Source organism: Sesamum indicum, linkage group LG5, assembly GCF_000512975.1.
Source record: "Sesamum indicum cultivar Zhongzhi No. 13 linkage group LG5, S_indicum_v1.0, whole genome shotgun sequence".
NCBI lineage: Eukaryota > Viridiplantae > Streptophyta > Magnoliopsida > Lamiales > Pedaliaceae > Sesamum > Sesamum indicum.
The window spans coordinates 9,861,269-9,879,409 of record NC_026149.1 but is presented as its reverse complement, the minus strand read 5'-3'; the positions used below and the strand labels follow the sequence as shown (position 1 = coordinate 9,879,409).

General features: G+C 35.5%; 4 protein-coding genes and 1 pseudogene across 4 annotated transcripts; 1 reads left to right on the top strand and 4 right to left on the bottom strand.

The window, feature by feature from the left end:
* On the bottom strand, window positions 437-1,274 carry LOC105162350 (annotated as a pseudogene).
* On the bottom strand, window positions 2,831-3,446 carry LOC105162348 (adenylate isopentenyltransferase 3, chloroplastic-like). The gene is made up of 2 exons (XM_011080354.1): window positions 3,418-3,446; window positions 2,831-3,371 (listed from the first exon to the last, which is right to left on the bottom strand). The coding sequence occupies exons 1-2, from the start codon at window positions 3,444-3,446 to the stop codon at window positions 2,831-2,833; spliced, it is 570 nt and encodes a 189-aa protein (XP_011078656.1).
* LOC105162347 (adenylate isopentenyltransferase 5, chloroplastic-like) lies at window positions 3,531-3,875 on the top strand. The gene has a single exon (XM_011080353.1). The coding sequence runs from the start codon at window positions 3,531-3,533 to the stop codon at window positions 3,873-3,875; it is 345 nt and encodes a 114-aa protein (XP_011078655.1).
* LOC105162346 (adenylate isopentenyltransferase 5, chloroplastic-like) lies at window positions 5,694-6,554 on the bottom strand. Its single transcript, XM_011080352.1, has one exon. The coding sequence runs from the start codon at window positions 6,552-6,554 to the stop codon at window positions 5,694-5,696; it is 861 nt and encodes a 286-aa protein (XP_011078654.1).
* On the bottom strand, window positions 14,736-17,155 carry LOC105162345. The gene is made up of 3 exons (XM_011080351.1): window positions 16,577-17,155; window positions 16,339-16,426; window positions 14,736-14,971 (listed from the first exon to the last, which is right to left on the bottom strand). Exons 1-3 carry the CDS (start codon window positions 17,153-17,155, stop codon window positions 14,736-14,738), a joined length of 903 nt encoding a protein of 300 aa, XP_011078653.1.

Sequence of the window (18,141 nt, the reverse complement as noted above, 5' to 3'; positions counted from 1 at the left end):
ACTCATATGGAAGTAAGTATTAATTTAGTTTGAGTAGGGATTACATCATTCGTTGATCGTACTAAATGAATCGGCAAGTTTTAACAAGATGCAAATAGGATTATATGCATTTCTTGTAGATAATGCTATTCAAACATACATGATTTTCGTTGACCGTACTATATGAATCGCCAATATTTAACAAGATGCAAATAGGATTATATGTATTTCTTGTAGATAATGCTATTCAAAGGGACATGATTTTAAATTGGTATAAATTGGATTACATATATATTTCGCTGATCAAAGCATTGAATATTAATGCTTTCACACTAATTGTACCGCCATGAATTTGAACTTGGTATATCAGTTGGACTACAAAATTTTGCTGATCATACAATTGTTCATATACATGAAGGTACATAATTGATCATACTAATTTTTCATATGCAGTCGGTTACGGATCTATTTTTTCTTTGTAAATGAAATGAGCCACAATGTTTGTACTAGGCTCCAGCACCAATTTCTCCCATGCTTCATTGGCATCTGCACCACGTCGAAGGAATACCTCTGTGGCCTTTCAGCCGATGGATTTTCCAACCGAATTCCTCCTTCATCCTCAAAATCTTTTCAACTTGACGGCAAGCTAATTTGCAAGTGTTAACCTTAATTTCATCAATAGCTGCCTTAAGAAGCTTAGCCCTAGTTTCACCATCGAGAAGACCATCAATCCTAAAGAACTCATCCATCTCGGGGACCCCAATGGCATGACTAATCCCATAATCATAGTCACAAATTTTTGGATCAAAAAATGCCTTACCCTCCTCCACCGACCCGCTATCCACCATCTGATCAACCCTGTTTGACACGTACAAATGCAAGACCGGGATCGCCACATCCATCCAGAGAAAGCAACACTCGTACTTGGAGGGAAACTCAGTGTCGTCATTGACAAGTGCCTGTATGAAGGAATTAGACCCTCCAGCAATAATCGGAAATCGATTCTTTTGTACGATGGCATCAGCAGCCAGCAATGCATGATGTATAAAATCATGTACGGTGAAATCCTCCTCGGGATCAATGATTCTGAGCAAATGGTGTGGCACACCGTGGCATTCCTCATTGCTCACCTTATTTGTTACTATTGCCAGGTCTATCGCCAGGTGCGAGTTGCCTGTGCCAGTGACGCCCAATACCACCACCACCTTATGCTTCCCTCGGTGCTTGTTTATCACGCCCCCAATTGTAAAGTTCGTCATGCTGGATTGTGCTGGCTTCCAGGAGGACATCGACATTCTAATTTGTATTTATATCTATCATAGAGAGACAAGCCCTTTTCAATTCTTGGATTAATTTCTCTTCTTCAAAAGGATTTGTTTGAAGAAAAACTTCAAACATTTGTGGGCTCTAGAGAGAATAACGAACAAGTTTCATTGATGTGAAAGAAATTACCTAGACAATTGTTTGAAACATGAAAAAATATAGGATGTGTAGGGGGGTATTTATACATACATACTTACACACAATATGGAACAAATCAAGCCGTGCATAGTAATAACTTCACCCCCAACCCTATCCACTTACTATATAACAATTCAAATAAATCATGAGCAAGGCTCTATCCAAATTACTGTACCTTTTAATGTATTTCCAAATTAGGAAAAGAATCATTAATTATTGCGAAGCTGTCGTCAAAAGATAATACAAATACTAATCATAATTAAGATGTCAAAATCTACACCATGCAGGTACCATAAGAGATGCAATACGTCTATCGATAATTACTTATTGTAAAAGAATTATTCTTGGGATGTATAATGAGTAAATTTACCATATAAAATGAGAAAAAAATTATGAGAAATTAAAAGATAATGATGAAGTACTTAGTGATTATCCATATCTTACGTAGGATTTGCTTTTGAGTAAAATCGAGTGAGTTTAAGTATTCTCATTAATTCGTCTACCTACTATATCTGAAAAAACATATAATATAATGACAAAATCTATAATAATTGAACGTTCATAAATCTGGTCTACGGATTTTATATCTCATTTAGATTTACTGAAATTTAATTGGAGCAAATTCTGAATGTTAATTATACTATTCCTGTAATTGTTACTATATGCAAATGATTCATGTATTTGGATGTGGTGTGGTCCATGATTAATATGAAAGTAATTAAGTTGCACTATCCATCCGTTGATGATACTGATTGCATCCATTTATTTTATTTTATTTTGTTTTAGTTTTGTAATAACGCTATTGAATGCAGCAGTAAATCAGGTTCCTGAATTATTTTACATGAATCCTTCATTATATGTTTTAGGAATTAATCACACAACTTATTCCTCATTAATATTCAAGAATATAGCAATGATTAATATGCTTTTATAGATATCATAAACGTTAACATGCGATCACAATTCGTGTTAGTCGTCTTATATTAAAATATTCGCATTATACATTTATTCATCAATCTCAAATGCAATCGGGAACAATTTGATTTAATTTATCCCTTTGCACATCAACAAGAAATATATATAATCCTATTTGCGATTAGTTAAAATTTGCCGATACATTTAGTACGATCAACAAAAGATGTAATCCACTAGTTGTTTGTAGTAGCTATTGCAATGGCACTGGATGGAGAACCGACAGTCGATTTTGGATCTATGTTTTCTTTGCAAATGAAACGAGCTAGAATGTTCGTACTAGGCACCAGCACCAATTTCTCCCATGCTTCATTGGTATCTCCACCACGTCGAAGGAATACCTCTGTGGCGATCAACCGATGGATTTGCCACCCGAAGTCCTCCCACATCCTCAAAATCTTTTCCACTTGACGGCAAGCTAATTTGCAACTGTCATCTTAATTTCATCAATAGCTGCCTTAAGAAGTTTAGCCCTAGTTTCACCGTCGACAAGACCCTCACTCCTGAAGAACTCATCCATCTCGGGGACCCCTATGGCACACCTAATCTCATAATCATAGTCACGTATTTTTGGGTCAAAAAATGCCTTACCCTCCTCAACCAACCCGCTATCCATCATCTGATCAACCCTATTCGACACGTATGAATGCAGGACCAAGATCGCCATGTCCATCCAGAGAAAGCAACACTCGTACTTGGAAGGAAACTCAGTGTTGTCATTAACAAGTGCCTGTATAAAGGAATTGGACCCTCCAACAATGATTGTCAACCAATTCTTTCGTACGATGGCATCAGTAGCCAGCAATGCATGATGCACAAAATCATATACAAAGAAATCCACCTCGGGACCAATGATTCCGACCAAGTGGTGTGGCACACCGCGGCATTCCTCATTGCTGACCTTATTCGTTACTATGTCTAGGCCCTTGTAGACCTGAATTTTTTCGAGTTGATGACATCTGCCCCGAAACAACTAGTGTTTCAAATAATTGCCTGGTGATAGACCTGGCCACTCGTTTCGGGGCAGATGTCATCAACTCGGACAAAACTCCGTTCTACAAGGGCCAAAAATTCGTGACTATGATTATGGGATTAGGTGTGCCATTGGGGTCCCCGAGATGGATGAGTTCTTCAAGAGTGAGGGTCTTGTCGATGGTGAAACTAGGGCTAAGATTCTTAAGGCAGCTATTGATGAAATTAAGATGAACACTTGCAAATTAGCTTGCCGTCAAGTTGAAAAGATTTTGAGGATTAGGGAGGAATTCGGATGGCAAATCCATCGGTTGAACGCCAAAGAGGTATTCCTTCGATGTGGTGGAGATGCCAATGAAGTATCGGAGAAATTGGTGTTGGTGCCTAGTACGAACATTGTAGCTCGTTTCATTTGCAAAGAAAATATAGATCCGAAACCGACTATCGGTACTCCATCCAGTGCCATTGTAGTAGCTACTACAAACAACTAGTGAATCGGAACAATTGTCGGCCTTTTAATAAGTCAGTGTGCCACAAATTATAACAAGTAGGGATTACATCTTTTATTGATCGTACTAAATGTATCGGCAAGTTTTAACTAGTTGCAAAAAGGATTATGTATATTTCTTGTTGATCATTCTAATCGCACGGACATGAGTTTTAATTGGTATAAATAGGATTACATATATATTTCGTTGATCAAAGCATTAAATAATCATGCTTTCATACTAATTGTACCGCCATGAATTTAACTCAGTATATCAGTACGACTACATAATTTTTCTTATCATACTAATTGTTCATGTGCATGAAGATACATATATATTTTGTTAGTAAAAGCATGAGATAATGTTTGTACCCTAATTGTACGGGCATTGGATTTAGACTGTATCCACATAATAACTTCTTTAGTAGACCACAGTAATTCCAAGTACACGATTTTTTCATTAATGATCATGATAAATACACGGGACATGAATTTTTACTTGATATAGATAGGATCGCACAAGACAATATTACACTGTATTGATACAAGAATCATTAATATATTCACATTTATAATTAAGATAATTTGGAACTATTCTTGATCTTATCAATTGTACTGACACGAGCTTTAAATTGATATGAGTTTATATTTCAAAATAATTCTATAAACAAAGTTTAATTTGGTAACTAGGACAAAATATTTCGTTGATGGAAGCACCATAAATGGACGTATATGAGTTTTATTAACTTAGATAAATGTTACAACAATTAATCACACATCTTATTCCTCGTTCACATTCAAGAATATAGCAATCATTAATACGCTTCTATAGATATCATATATGTTAACATGCAATCACAATTCGTGTTAGGCATCTTATACTAATATATTCGTATTACACATTTATTTATCAACCTCAAATGCAATCGAGAATAAATTGATTTAATTTTCAACTTTATTCAAGAACTCCGGATATATGTGTGTTCATATATATCCACCTAGACACCCATAGTAATTTTACTTATATTTTATTGATAACACTAATTATTTTAGTAATTTTAATTCTATTAATTTTATAATTTTGATTTAGTAATTTTAATTCTATTAATTTTATAATTTTGATAATTTTAGTCTTGTAAAAACTAATTTTCATAATTTGTATAGGACAAAAAATGACAACTCCTCATAAATTACAGGACAGAAACTGTATTTTTATACCTATATAAATAAGTAGGATTTAATATTTTAATGTTCACACTAACTGCTCGAACACTAGCTTTATTGGAATAAGTAGAGATAATAAATTTTGTTCGTACATATGTAGAAGCATCATATGGAAGTAAGTATTAATTTAGTTTGAGTACGGATTACATCCTTCGTTGATCATACTCATATGGAAGTAAGTATTAATTTAGTTTGAGCAGGGATTACATCATTCGTTGATCGTACTAAATGAATCGACAAGTTTTAACAAGATGCAAATAGGATTATATGTATTTCTTGTAGATAATGCTATCCAAACATACATATTTTCGTTGATCGTACTAAATGAATCGGCAATATTTAACAAAATGCAAATAGGATTATATGTATTTCTTGTAGATAATGCTATTCAAACGGACATGATTTTAAATTGGTATAAATTGGATTACATATATATTTCGCTGATCAAAGCATTGAATATTAATGCTTTCACACTAATTGTATCGCCATGAATTTTAACTTAGTATATCAGTTGGACTAAAAAATTTTGCTGATCATACAATTGTTCATATCCATGAAGGTAGATAATTGATCATACTAATTTTTCATATGCAGTCGGTTACGGATCTATTTTTTCTTTGAAAATGAAATGAGCAACAATGTTTGTACAAGGCTCTAGCACCAATTTCTCCCATGCTTCATTGGCATCTGCACCACGTCGAAGGAATACCTCTGTGGCGTTCAACCGATGGATTTTCCACCTGAATTCCTCCCTAATCCTCAAAATCTTTTCAACTTGACGGCAAGCTAATTTGCAAGTGTTAACCTTAATTTCATCAATAGCTGCCTTAAGAAGCTTAGCCCTAGTTTCACCATCGACAAGACCCTCACTCCTAAAGAACTCATCCATCTCGGGGACCCCAATGGCACGCCTAATCCCAAAATCATAGTCACAAATTTTTGGATCAAAAAATGCCTTACCCTCCTCCAGCAACCCGCTATCCACCATCTGATCAACCCTGTTCGACACGTACGAATGCAAGACCGGGATCGCCTCATCCATCCAGAGAAAGCAACACTCGTACTTGGTGGGAAACTCAGTGTCGTCATTGACAAGTGCATGTATGAAGGAATTAGTCCCTCCAGCAATAATTGGCAACCGATTCTTTTGTACGATGGCATCAGCAGCCAGGAATGCATGATGCATAAAATCATGTACAGTGAAATCCTCCTCGGGATCAATGATTCCGAGCAAATGGTGTGGCACACCGTGGCATTCCTCATTGCTCACCTTATTTGTTACTATGTCTAGGCACTTGTAGACTTGAATTTTGTCCGAGTTGATGACCTCTGTCCCGAAACGGGTGGCCAGGTCTATCGCCAGGAGCGATTTGCCTGTGCCAGTGGTGCCCAATACCACCACCACCTTATCCTTCCCTCGGTGCTTGTTTATCACGCCCCCAATTGTAAAGTTCGTCATGCTGGATTGTGTTGGCTTCCAGGAGGAGATCGACATTCTAATTTGTATGTATTTTTACTTTTTTTAACACCTGTCAATTTCATCACACAAATTAAAATGAAAAAGAAAAAGGCCACATATTAGAATTCTCTCAAACAAAACAAATAAAACATGTGCCAAATACAAACTACTATTTTAGAATATATATCTATCATAGAGAGACAAGCCCTTTTCAATTCTTGGATTAATTCCTCTTCTTCAAAAGGATTTGTGTGAAGAAAAACTTCAAACATTTGTGGGCTCTAGAGAGAATAACGAACAGGTTTCATTGATGTGAAAGAAATTACCTAGACAATTGTTTGAAACATGAAAAAACATAGGATGTGTAGGGGGGTATTTATACATACATACTTACAGACAATGTGGAACAATTCAAGTCATGCATAGTAATAACTTCACCCCTAACCCTATCCACTTATTATATAACAATTCAAATAAATCATGAGCAAGGCTCTAAACAAATTACTGTACCTTTTAATGTATTTCCAAAATAGGAAAAGAATCATTAATTATTGTGAAGCTGTCGTCAAAAGATAATACAAATACTAATCATAATGAAGATGTCAAAATCTACACCGTGCAGGTACCATAAGAGATGCAATATGTCTATCGATAATTACTTATTGTAAAAGAATTATTCTTGGGATGTATAATGAGTAATTTTACCATATAAAATAAGAAATAAATTATGAAAAATTAAAAGATAAATGAAGTATTTAGTGATTATCCATAGCTTACGTAGGATTTGCTTTTTAGTAAAATCGAGTGAGTTTAAGCATTCTCATTAATTCGTCTACCTACTATATCTGAAAAAAACATATATTATAATGACAAAATCTATAATAATGGAACGTTCATAAATCTGGTCTGCAAATTTTATATCTCATTTAGATTTACTGAAATTTAATTGGAGCTTCTATGCAAGAACAAATTTCAGCTGACGAGATGACTAAAGCTGATGCATTTGAGGAGAACAAGTCTGTGGCAAGAAACTTCAGCACCCATTCATTCCATTTTAATTATACATCTTCTAATACTTGATATTGACTATTTTTCAGGGCATGAAGGAACAAGAGCTTTCAAGTACTGCATTCCATCATACAAACCAACAAACTGCAGCTTCAGTAAGTAATTCTCAAGTAATTTCAAGAATTTTGTTTATCGTTCACTTATTCGGTTTATTTCATTCTCCTTGTAGGTAATTCCCAAACCATTTAAGCCAACATGGTATAAACAAAAAGTTTCATACAAACAACCATGGAAGCCATCATACAAGTCTTCCACATCCCAACAACAAGATGCAGCTCAAAGCTCTAGGCCTCCTCAACAAACTCATCCAAGTCATCTGCAGCCGCCAATCCTAAAATTTAATTTTAGAACTCCACCACAATGGACAAGGATGGCAATAAATATGTTACATTATCACGATTGAACAATATGTTATCACAATTGAAGGACAAGGGAGACAAGGGAAGAAGAAAGATGGGAGGAATTCACCTCTTGTTTAAGTACTTTTTTATTTTGATTGAATCATTTTTTGTTTGTGTAAAATTTCAAGCGGAAGCAATGATAGAGTAAGAAATCATTTGGTGAGATAGCAAAATGAATCAGAGGTGAAAGTAAGAAAACTTAGCTCACAAAATTTCTATAAAAGACTGCCCTGTTCTTTTTGGTTTTGAAGAACAAGAAGGTGCAAATATATATACACGTTTATAGTCTAACTCCCATAACCAACATGCTTCTTCTTTCTTTACTAAAGAAATTCGATAATGACTTATAGAAGTGCGAATGCGCTTCTCAGAGTAACTGAGCTAAAGAAAGCATAAAGAAAAATAAAAGCGCAATCTCCAGTAAAAGGCAAACGCGTGTGAGTACAAGTGCGACTTTCTACAACGGCTAACTTCTTGATCAGAATTTCTACAGCTAGGCTTCTACTGCAGATGTTGTCACCATGGTTTCTTTACACGCCCCCTTCAAGTGGAGCTTTTCATCAAGTTGACAAGTCTCAACTTGGATAACAGATATGTGAATCTGGGGCCTGGCAATATCTTTGTAAATAAATCTGCAGGCTGTTCCTCTGTAGAGATGTGTTTTGTATCAATGAATCCGTCTTTGAACTTATACCTCACCAAGTAGCAATATATTTCAATGTGCTTTGTTCTTTCATGAAAAACTGGGTTTGCCGTAGTATATAAAGCATCTTGATTATCACAAAAGAATCTGATAGGAGTAGGAATATTGACATGGAAATCCTTCAGCAAATTATGTATGCATGTGAGCTCACATTTGGCAGTTCCCATGCTTCTATACTCTGCCTCTACTGAAGATCGTGATACTGTGGTTTACTTTTTAGTTTTCCATGATATCAGGCAATCTCCAAGGAAGACACAGTAGCCAATTAAAGATCTTTGTGTATCCTGGCAGGCTGCCCAACCAGCCTACAAAATGCCTTGAGCTCAAAATTAGGTTGTGAGTTGAAGAACAGGCCGGTATTTATGCTACCCTTTAGATACTTAACTTAGTGTACTGCTGCATTCCAGTGCCTTTTGCATGGAGACTGCATGTATTGGCTTAACTATTGTGTTCCATAGCATATGTCTGGTCTAGAAAATCCTAGGTACAACAATCTTCCAGCAGCCTTCTATTTGGACCTGGATCTATCATTTTTTCTCCTTCAACTTAATGCACCTTTATACCTGATGGCAATGGAGTGCTTGTTGGTTTTGCTTGATTTAATTCTAGGTCTTATATGATGTCCCTGTATTTATTTTTGGATATGACAATTCCTGATTCAGAACTGCAAATCTCCAAACCAAGAAAAATTCTGGCTCGTCCCATTTCCTTAATGGTGAATAGGCTCTGTAAGTGAGCTTTTATTTCTGTTATTGTTCTTTCACATGGTCCAGTGAGCAATACATCATCTACATAGACTAGGAGGCAAAATAATCCCTTTCCAGTGGTTTTTGTGAAGAGACAGTAATCAAATTTGGACTGACTGAAGCCAAACTTCACTAATTGTGATGTGAATTCTTGGTTCCATTGTACAGATGCCTGTTTAAGGCCATACAATGATCTTTTCAATATACACACATGATTCTTAGGGGCAGAATACTCTTTAGGGGGATCCATATAAATTTCTTCATCTAAGGAACCATGTAAAAAGGCATTATTAATATCTAACTGATGCAAGTGCCAATGTTGTTTTGCAGCCAAGGTTAATAGGATTCTGATGGTTACAGCTTTCGCAACAGGTGAGAAACTATCTATATTGTATATCCCTTCAATTTGATGGAATCCTTTGGCTACTAGTCTAGCCTTATATCTATCTATAGCACCATTTGGTTTTAGTTTCAACTTATATATCCACTTACATCCTATCACTCTTTTGTTCTTTGGTAATTGAGTTATTTCCCATGTATTATTGGTTTCTAGTGCTTTTATCCCATTGTTCATAGCTTTTATCCATTCTTCATTTTTTTACAGCATCTTCATAACTTTTAGGTTCTTAGGGATTTTCAGTCGCAGTAACAAAACATTTATGAACTAAGGATGAATAAGTAATGTTGGGTAAGTCAGTGTTGAAAGAGCATACATAGTCATCTAATCTAGCTGGTCTGTAGGTTTGTCTAGTGGATCTTCTATGGACTATGTTTTCATTATGTTCTGGGTCAGGAGGTTTCATTATTTCATCTGCAAGTTCTGTAGTTTGTTCTACAACATCATCCTCTTCAAAATCTAAATCTGTCACAGGTTTAGGAATAGTGCAAGTAACAGGGTCTGTCAGCTGATTTGCATAAGGAAATATGTTCTCTTCAAAAGTGACATCTCTAGAAACAGTTATATTTCTTTTGTGTATATCATAAATCTTATAACCTTTTTGGTTTGGGGCATATCCAACATATACACATTTTGAGGCCCTAGCATCAAATTTAGATTTATGAGGGATATTTTTTGTGGCAAAGCACAAACATCCAAAGGTTTTTACAACATAATAATTCACAGGTTTTTTAAAAAATATTTCATAAGGGGTTTTCCTATTCAACACACTAGAAGGTATTCTATTTTTAATAAAGTAGAGGTTAAAACAGCCTCACTCCAGAACATCTTAGGCAAGTTGGCTTGAAACATTAATGATCTAGCCATTTGAATTAAGTGTTTAGGTTTTCATTCTACAACTCCATTTTGTAGTGGAGTATATGTGCATGTGGTTTGGTGTATGATGCCTTCGTCTCTAAACAGTTTTTGTGCTTGTTCTCCTAGAAATTTTGTACATTGTCACTCCTTATTACCTTAATCCTTTTATTAAATTGGGTTAGAACCATTTTATGAAAATTTCTTAGAAGTTTCGCAGTCTGTGATTTATGTTGCATCAAATAGGTCCATTTACATCTACTTTTATCTTCTACCACAGTCAACATAAACATGGATTTTGATATAGAAAATTCATTATAAGGATCCCTTATGTCCATATGTAGTATATCAATGCATTCACTTGAAATGAAGAACTTAAAGGGAAATTCAATCTTTCTTTATTTGCTTGGGGACAAATTTCACAGTGAACAGATTGATCTTTATTGCTTTTAACCAATCCAGTATGTAACATAACATTCTGTGGCAAATGCCCTAGTCTTCTATGCCATAATTTTGGTGATACATGTGAGGAAATTAGACCAAAATCAGTATAGTTATGCAGTGCTTCTTGTACATTTTTTCTGTCAAAACTCTGTCTATTCAAGACATATAGTTTCCCTATTAAACATGCAACTGTAAATCTCTAGTCCTGTGGTCCTGCATGATACAGTAAGATTTGGTGAATTTGAATTCAATGTGAGATGAATTGCATAATTTACAGACAGATAGGAGGTTAAAATATTTTCTAGTATTATGCCATCAATCAATTTAATAGTACCTAAACTTTTCACTTTGTGTTTAGTTCCATCAGCAAGATGGACATTCATATCAGAATTAACTATCAGTGAATAATAGCTCATTGTCACACATATGACTTGTAGAGCCATTGTCCATAATCCAATTATCAAGTTGATTGGAGTTCAAACATAAAGAGTCACAAGATATACCTGAAAAATCATTGTATCCTGCGTCAGTAAGTGCCAAGGTCTGTGGCTTGAATCCAGCATGGAACATGTTTGTTTCTGTCTTTAGTACCTGAGCAATAACATTACTGTCAACAACATTATTAGCACTTTCATTAAGATCAGTCACTGTAGCTGCCCTAGCATTGTTAGACATGGTTTTCTTCCTTTGTTCTAAGAGATTTTTATACCAATCCGGGTAACCGTGGATTTCAAAATAGACCTCCTTCAAATGCCTTGATTTATCACATTCTTTAAAGATTTAGTTTCCTTTATCCACTATGTTTTTCTTCTTCTGGAAAGGTTTTCGTGTCTCAAGCCTTTTGAATGCCTGCATTGCCACATTAGGAACCGAGTATTATTGCCCGGAGTTGACTTCCTTTTGTTTCTCCACTCTGAAGACAATGGCATAGGCCTTATTAATATTAGGAAGGGGTTCCACTATAAGAATTCATCCTCTGACATGATCAAACACTTCATTTAATCCCATGAGGAATTGAATGACTTGATCATGAATCTTGATTTCTGTAGTTTCTTTGGTATCTCCACATGTGCACTTAGCTATTCTTGTGATACACACCAGTTCGTCCCAAACCTTCTTCAATCTTGCAAAATATGTTGACACTGTCATAGATCCTGGAGAAGTGGAGGCCAATTCGTTTTTCAACTGATATTCTAGAGGACCATTACTTTGTCCATATCTGTTTTCCAACTCCACACAAAGGTCTCTAGATGTATTGGTATACATGAAACTTTCAACAACTTCTTTTGAGATGGAATTTAGAATACACAAAGACACCATGCAATCTATTCTAATCCATTGTTCAAGGTTTTTTGTATTTTCTTATGGTTTCTGTCCATCCCCATTAATGAAGCTAATCTTCATTTTAGCTCTTAGAGCAAGTATGATGGATCTGCTCCAAGAAAGAAAGTTCGACCCATCGAGTAAGGTAGTGACAGTCTCAAACTGGGGTTGTATCCACGTTGCAGCTTCAAGATCTATGATCCTCAGCCATATCTTGTTTCTTGTGCACATTTACATTTCTTGAATTCCAAGAATTCTTGAGGTTTTGGATTTATTTATTAGACAAATCAGAGACCATCAAAAGATGGCTCTGATATCATGTAAAATTTCAAGCGGAAGCAATGATAGAGTAGGAACACATTTGGAGAGAACGCAAAATGAATCAGAGGTAAAAGTAAAAGAACTTAGCTCACAAAATTTCTGTAAAGAAATGCTCTGTTCTTTTCTATTTTGAAGAACAAGAAGGTGCAAATATATATACACGTTTATACTATAACTGCCATTAATGACTTATAAAAGCGAGAATGCGCTTCTCAGAGTAAACTGAGCTAAAGAAAGCGTAAAGAAAAATAAAGGCGCAAACTTTGTAAAAGGGAAACGCGTGTGAGTACAAGCGCGACTTTCTACAACGGCTAACTTCTTCATCAGAATTTATGCAGCTAGGCTTCTACTGCAGATGCTGTCACCATGGTTGCTTTACATGCCCCCATAAAATGGAGCTTGTCAACAAGTTGACAAGTCTCAACTTGGATAACAGATATGTGAATCTGGGGCCTGGCAGTATCTTTGTGAACAAATCTGTAGGCTGTTCCTCTATAGAGATGTGTTTTGGATCAATGAATTCCTGTTTGAACTTAACCCTCACCAAATGGCAATCTATTTCAACGTTCTTTCTTCTTTCATGAAAAACTGAGTTTGCCGTAATATATAAGGTAGCTTGATTATCACAAAAGAATCTAATAGGAGTAGGCACATTGACATGGAAATCCTTCAGCAACTTATATATCCATGTTAGCTCACATGTTGTAGTTCCCATGCTTTTATACTCTGCCTCTACTGAAGATCATGATAATGTGGTTTGCTTTTTAGTTTTCCACGATATCAGGCAATCTCCAAGGAAAACACAGTAGCCAATTAATGATCTTCGTGTACCCTGGCAGGCTGCACAATCAACATCACAAAATGCCTTGAGCTGAAAATCAGGTTGTGAGATGAAGAATAAGCCTCAATTTATGCTTGCCTTTAGATACTCAACTAAGTGTACTGCTGCATTCCGTGCCCTTTGCAAGGGGACTGCATGTATTGGCTTAACTGTTGCGTTCTATAGCATATGTCTAGTCTAGAAAATCCCAATGTACAACAATCTTCCCAGCAGCCTTCAATATGGACTTGGATCTATAAATTTTTCTCCTTCAACTTAATCCAGCTTTATACCTGTTGGCAGTGGAGTGCTTGTTGGTTTTGCTTGATTTAATCCTAGGTCTGATATGATGTCCCTGATGTATTTATTCTGGGATATGAAAATTCCTAATTCAGACCTGCAAATCTCTGAACCAACAAAAAATCTGGCTCTTCCCATATCCTTAATGGTGAATAGGCTATTTAAGTGAGCTTTTATTTCTGTTATTGTTCTTTCACATGGTCCAGTGAGCAATACATCATCTACATAGACTAGGAGGCAAAATAATCCGTTTCTAGTGGTTTTTGTAAAGAGACAGTAATTAAATTTGGACTGACTGAAGCCATACTTCTCTAATTGTGATGTGAATTCTTGGTTCCATTGTCTAAATGCCAGTTTAAGGCCATACAATGATCTTTTCAATCTACACACATGATTCTTAAGGACAGAATACCCTTTAGGGGGATCCATATAAATTTCTTCATCTAAGGAACCATATAAAAAGGCATTATGAATATATGACTGATGCAAGTGCTAATGTTGTTTTGCAGCCAATGTTAATAGGATTCTGATGGTTATAGCTTTCGCAACAGGTGAGAAACTATCTATATAGTATATCCCTTCAATTTGATGGAATCCTTTGGCTACAAGTCTAGCCTTATATCTATCTACAGCACCATTTGGTTTTAGTTTCAACTTATATATCCACTTACATCCTATCACTCTTTTGTTCTTTGGTAATTGAGTTATTTCCCATGTATTATTGGTTTCTGGTGCTTTTATCTCATTGTTCATAGCTTTTATCCATTCCTCATTTTCACAACATCTTCATAACATTTAGGTTCTTAGGGATTTTCAGTAGCAGCAACAAAACATTTATGAAGTAAGGATGAATAAGTAATTCTAGGTAAGTCATCGTTGAAACAACATACATAGTCATCTAATCTAGTTAGTCTGCAGGTTTGTCTAGTGGAACTTCTAGGGACTATGTTTTCATTATGTTCAGGGTCAGTAGGATTCATTATATCATCTGCAAGATCTGTAGTTCGTTCTACATCATCATCCTCTTCAGAATCTAAATCTGTCACAGGTTTAGGAATAGTGCAAGTAACAGGGTCTGTCAGCTGATTTCCATAAGGAAATATGTTCTCTTCAAAAGTGACATCTCTAGAAACAGTTATATTTCTTTTATTTATATCATAAACCTTATAACGTTTTTGGTTTGGGGCATATCCAACAAATACACATTTTGAGGCCCTAGCATCAAATTTAGATTTATGAGGGATATTATTAGTGGAAAAGTGCAAACATCCAAAGGTTTTAAAGACATAATAATTCACAGGTTTTTTAAACAATATTTCACAAGGGATTTTCCAATTCAACACACTAGAAGGTATTCTATTTATTATGAAAGTAGAGGTCAAAACAGCCTCACTCCAAAACATCTTTGGGAAGTTGGCTTGAAACATTAATGATCTAGGCATTTGAAGTAAGTGTTTATTTCGTTCTACAACTCCATTTTGTTGTGGAGTATATGAGAATGTGGTTTGGTGTATGATGCCTTCATCTCTAAACAATTTGTGTGCTTGTTCTCCTATAAATTTTGTACCATTGTCACTCCTTATTACCTTAATCCTTTTATTCAATTGTGTTATAACCGTTTTATGAAAATTTCTTAGAAGTTTTGCACTCTGTGATTTATGTTGAATCAAATAGGTCCATATACATCTACTTTTATCATCTACAACAGTCAACATAAACATATATTTCGATATAGAAAATTCATTATAAGGATCCCATATGTCCACATGTAATAGACCAAAGCATTCACTTGAAATAGAAGAACTTAAAGGGAAATGCAATCTTTGTTGCTTTGCTTGGGGGCAAATTTCACAGTGAACAGATTGATCTTTTTTGCTTTTAACCAATCCATTATATAACATAACATTCTGTGACAAATGCCCCAGTCTTCTATGCCATAATTCTGGTGATACATGTGACAAAATAAGGCCAAAATCAGTACAGTTATGCAGTGTTTCTTGTACATGTTTGCTGTCAAAACTCTGTATTCAAGACATATAGTTTCCCTATTAAACATGCAACTGCAATGACATCTCTAGTCTTGTGGTCTTGCATGATACAACAAGATTTCATGAATTTGAATTCAATGTGAGATGAATTACATAATTTACTCACAGATAGGAGGTAAAATGCAAATCTGGCACATATAAAACATTTTCTAGTATTATGCCATCAACCAGTTTAATAGTACCTAAACTTTTCACTTTATGTTCAGTTCCATCAGCAAGATGGACATTCATATCAGAATTAACAATTCTTTTTTAGTGAATAATAGTTCATTGTTACACATATGACTGGTAGAGCCATTGTCCATAATCCAATTATCATGTAGATTGGAGTTCAAACATAAAGAGTCACAAGATATACCTGAAAAATCATTGTATCCTGTGTCAGTTAGTACCAAGGTCTGTGGCTTGAATCCACCAGGGAACATTTTCGTTTCTGTCTTCAGTACCTGAGCAATGACATTACTGTCAACAGTATTATTAGCACTTTAAATAAGATCACTCACTGTAGTTGCCCTTGCATTGTTAGACATAGTATTCTTCCTTTGTTCTAAAAGATTTTTATACCAATCCGGGTAACCATGGATTTCAAAACAGACCTCCTTCAAATGCCTTGATTTATCACATTCTTTACAGATTTGATTTCCTTTATCCACTGTGTTTTTCTTCTTCTGGAAAGGTTTTCGTGTCTCAAGCCTTTTGAATGCTTGCATAGCCACTTTAGGAACGGAGTATTGTTGCCCGAAGTTGACTTCCTTTTGTTTCTCCACTCTGAGGACCATGGCATAGGCCTTATTAATATCAGGAAGGGGTTCCACTGTAAGAATTTGTCCTCTGGCATGATCATACACTTCATTCAATCCCATGAGGAATTGAATGACTTGATCCTGAATCTTGATTTCTGCAGTTTCTTTGGCTGCTTCACATGTGCACTTAGGTGTTCGTGTGATACACGCCAATTCGTCCCAAAGCTTCTTCAATCTTGCAAAATATGTTGACATTGTCATAGATCCTTGAGAAGTGGAGGCCAATTCCTTTTTCAACTGATATTCTAGAGGACCATTAGTTTCTCTAAATCTGTTTTCCAGCTCCACACAAAGGTCTCTAGATGTATTCCTATACATGAAACTTTCAACAACTTCTTTTGAGATGGAACTTAGAATCCACGAAGACACCATGCAATCTGTTCTAATTCATTGTTCAAGGTATTTTGTATTTTCTTGTGGTTTCAGTCCATCCCCATTAATGAAGCTGATCATCATTTTAGCTCTTAGAGCCAGTTTGATGGATCTGCTCCAAGAAAGAAAGTTTGAGCCATCGAGTAAGGTAGTGACAAGGCTCAAATCGGGGTTGTCTCCAGGTTGCAGCTTCAAGATCTCTAATCCTCAGCCATATCTTATTTCTTGTGCACAATTCTTGAATTTCAAGAATCCATGAAGTTTTGGATTTCTTTATCAGATAAATCAGAGACCATCAAAAGATGGCTCTGATACCATGTAAAATTTCAAGCTGATGCAATGATAGAGTATGAACTAGGTGAAAGTAAAACAACTTTGCTCACAAAAATTTCTTTAAAGGAATGCTCTGTTCTTTTCAGTTTTGAAGAACAAAAAGGTGCAGATATATATACACGTTTATACTCTAACTGCCATAATGAACACGCTTCTTCTTTCTTCACTATAGAAAGTCGTTAATGACTTATAGAAATGCGAATGCGCTGCTCAGAGTAAACTGAGCTAAAGAAACCATAAAGAAAAATAAAAGCGCATTTTCCAGTAAAAGGACAACGGGTGGAAGTACAAGTTCGACTTCCTACAATGGCTAACTTCTTCAGCAGAGTTTCTGCAGCTAGGCTTCTACTGCAGATGTTGTCACCATGGTTTCTTTACAGTTCGTAATCTAAAGATACTTGAGAAACTTGAGGAATCCGTTGTGATTGCATATGTTATGAATTAGGGGGTTTTGTGGACAGGTTGTTGTTGAAGAAATGTTGTAAATGGATGTTCATGTTTTTTTTAAAGACAGGCTGTAAATAGTGGACAGGATGTTGTAAATTGTTGATGTCAGTATGAAATGAATATTTCTCATTAACATGTTAAAAATGGTGCAGAAATGAATGTTTTCATTTTCATTATACTGCTAAAAATTTCTTATATTGTTGAAA

Excerpts from the sequence above, each read along its gene's own strand:
- LOC105162345 (XM_011080351.1), bottom strand. The coding sequence starts at position 17,155 with ATGGTGTCTTCGTGGATTCTAAGTTCCATCTCAAAAGAAGTTGTTGAA. Across the intron at positions 16,427-16,576 it reads AATCAAGGCATTTGAAGGAG|GTACTGAAGACAGAAACGAA; the intron begins GTCTGTTTTGAA and ends GTCATTGCTCAG. Across the intron at positions 14,972-16,338 it reads AGGATACAATGATTTTTCAG|ATTTAGATTCTGAAGAGGAT; the intron begins GTATATCTTGTG and ends AACCTGTGACAG.
- LOC105162347 (XM_011080353.1), top strand. The coding sequence starts at position 3,531 with ATGGATGAGTTCTTCAAGAGTGAGGGTCTTGTCGATGGTGAAACTAGG.
- LOC105162346 (XM_011080352.1), bottom strand. The coding sequence starts at position 6,554 with ATGACGAACTTTACAATTGGGGGCGTGATAAACAAGCACCGAGGGAAG.
- LOC105162348 (XM_011080354.1), bottom strand. The coding sequence starts at position 3,446 with ATGACATCTGCCCCGAAACGAGTGGCCAG. Across the intron at positions 3,372-3,417 it reads GCCCCGAAACGAGTGGCCAG|ATGTCATCAACTCGAAAAAA; the intron begins GTCTATCACCAG and ends GTTTCGGGGCAG.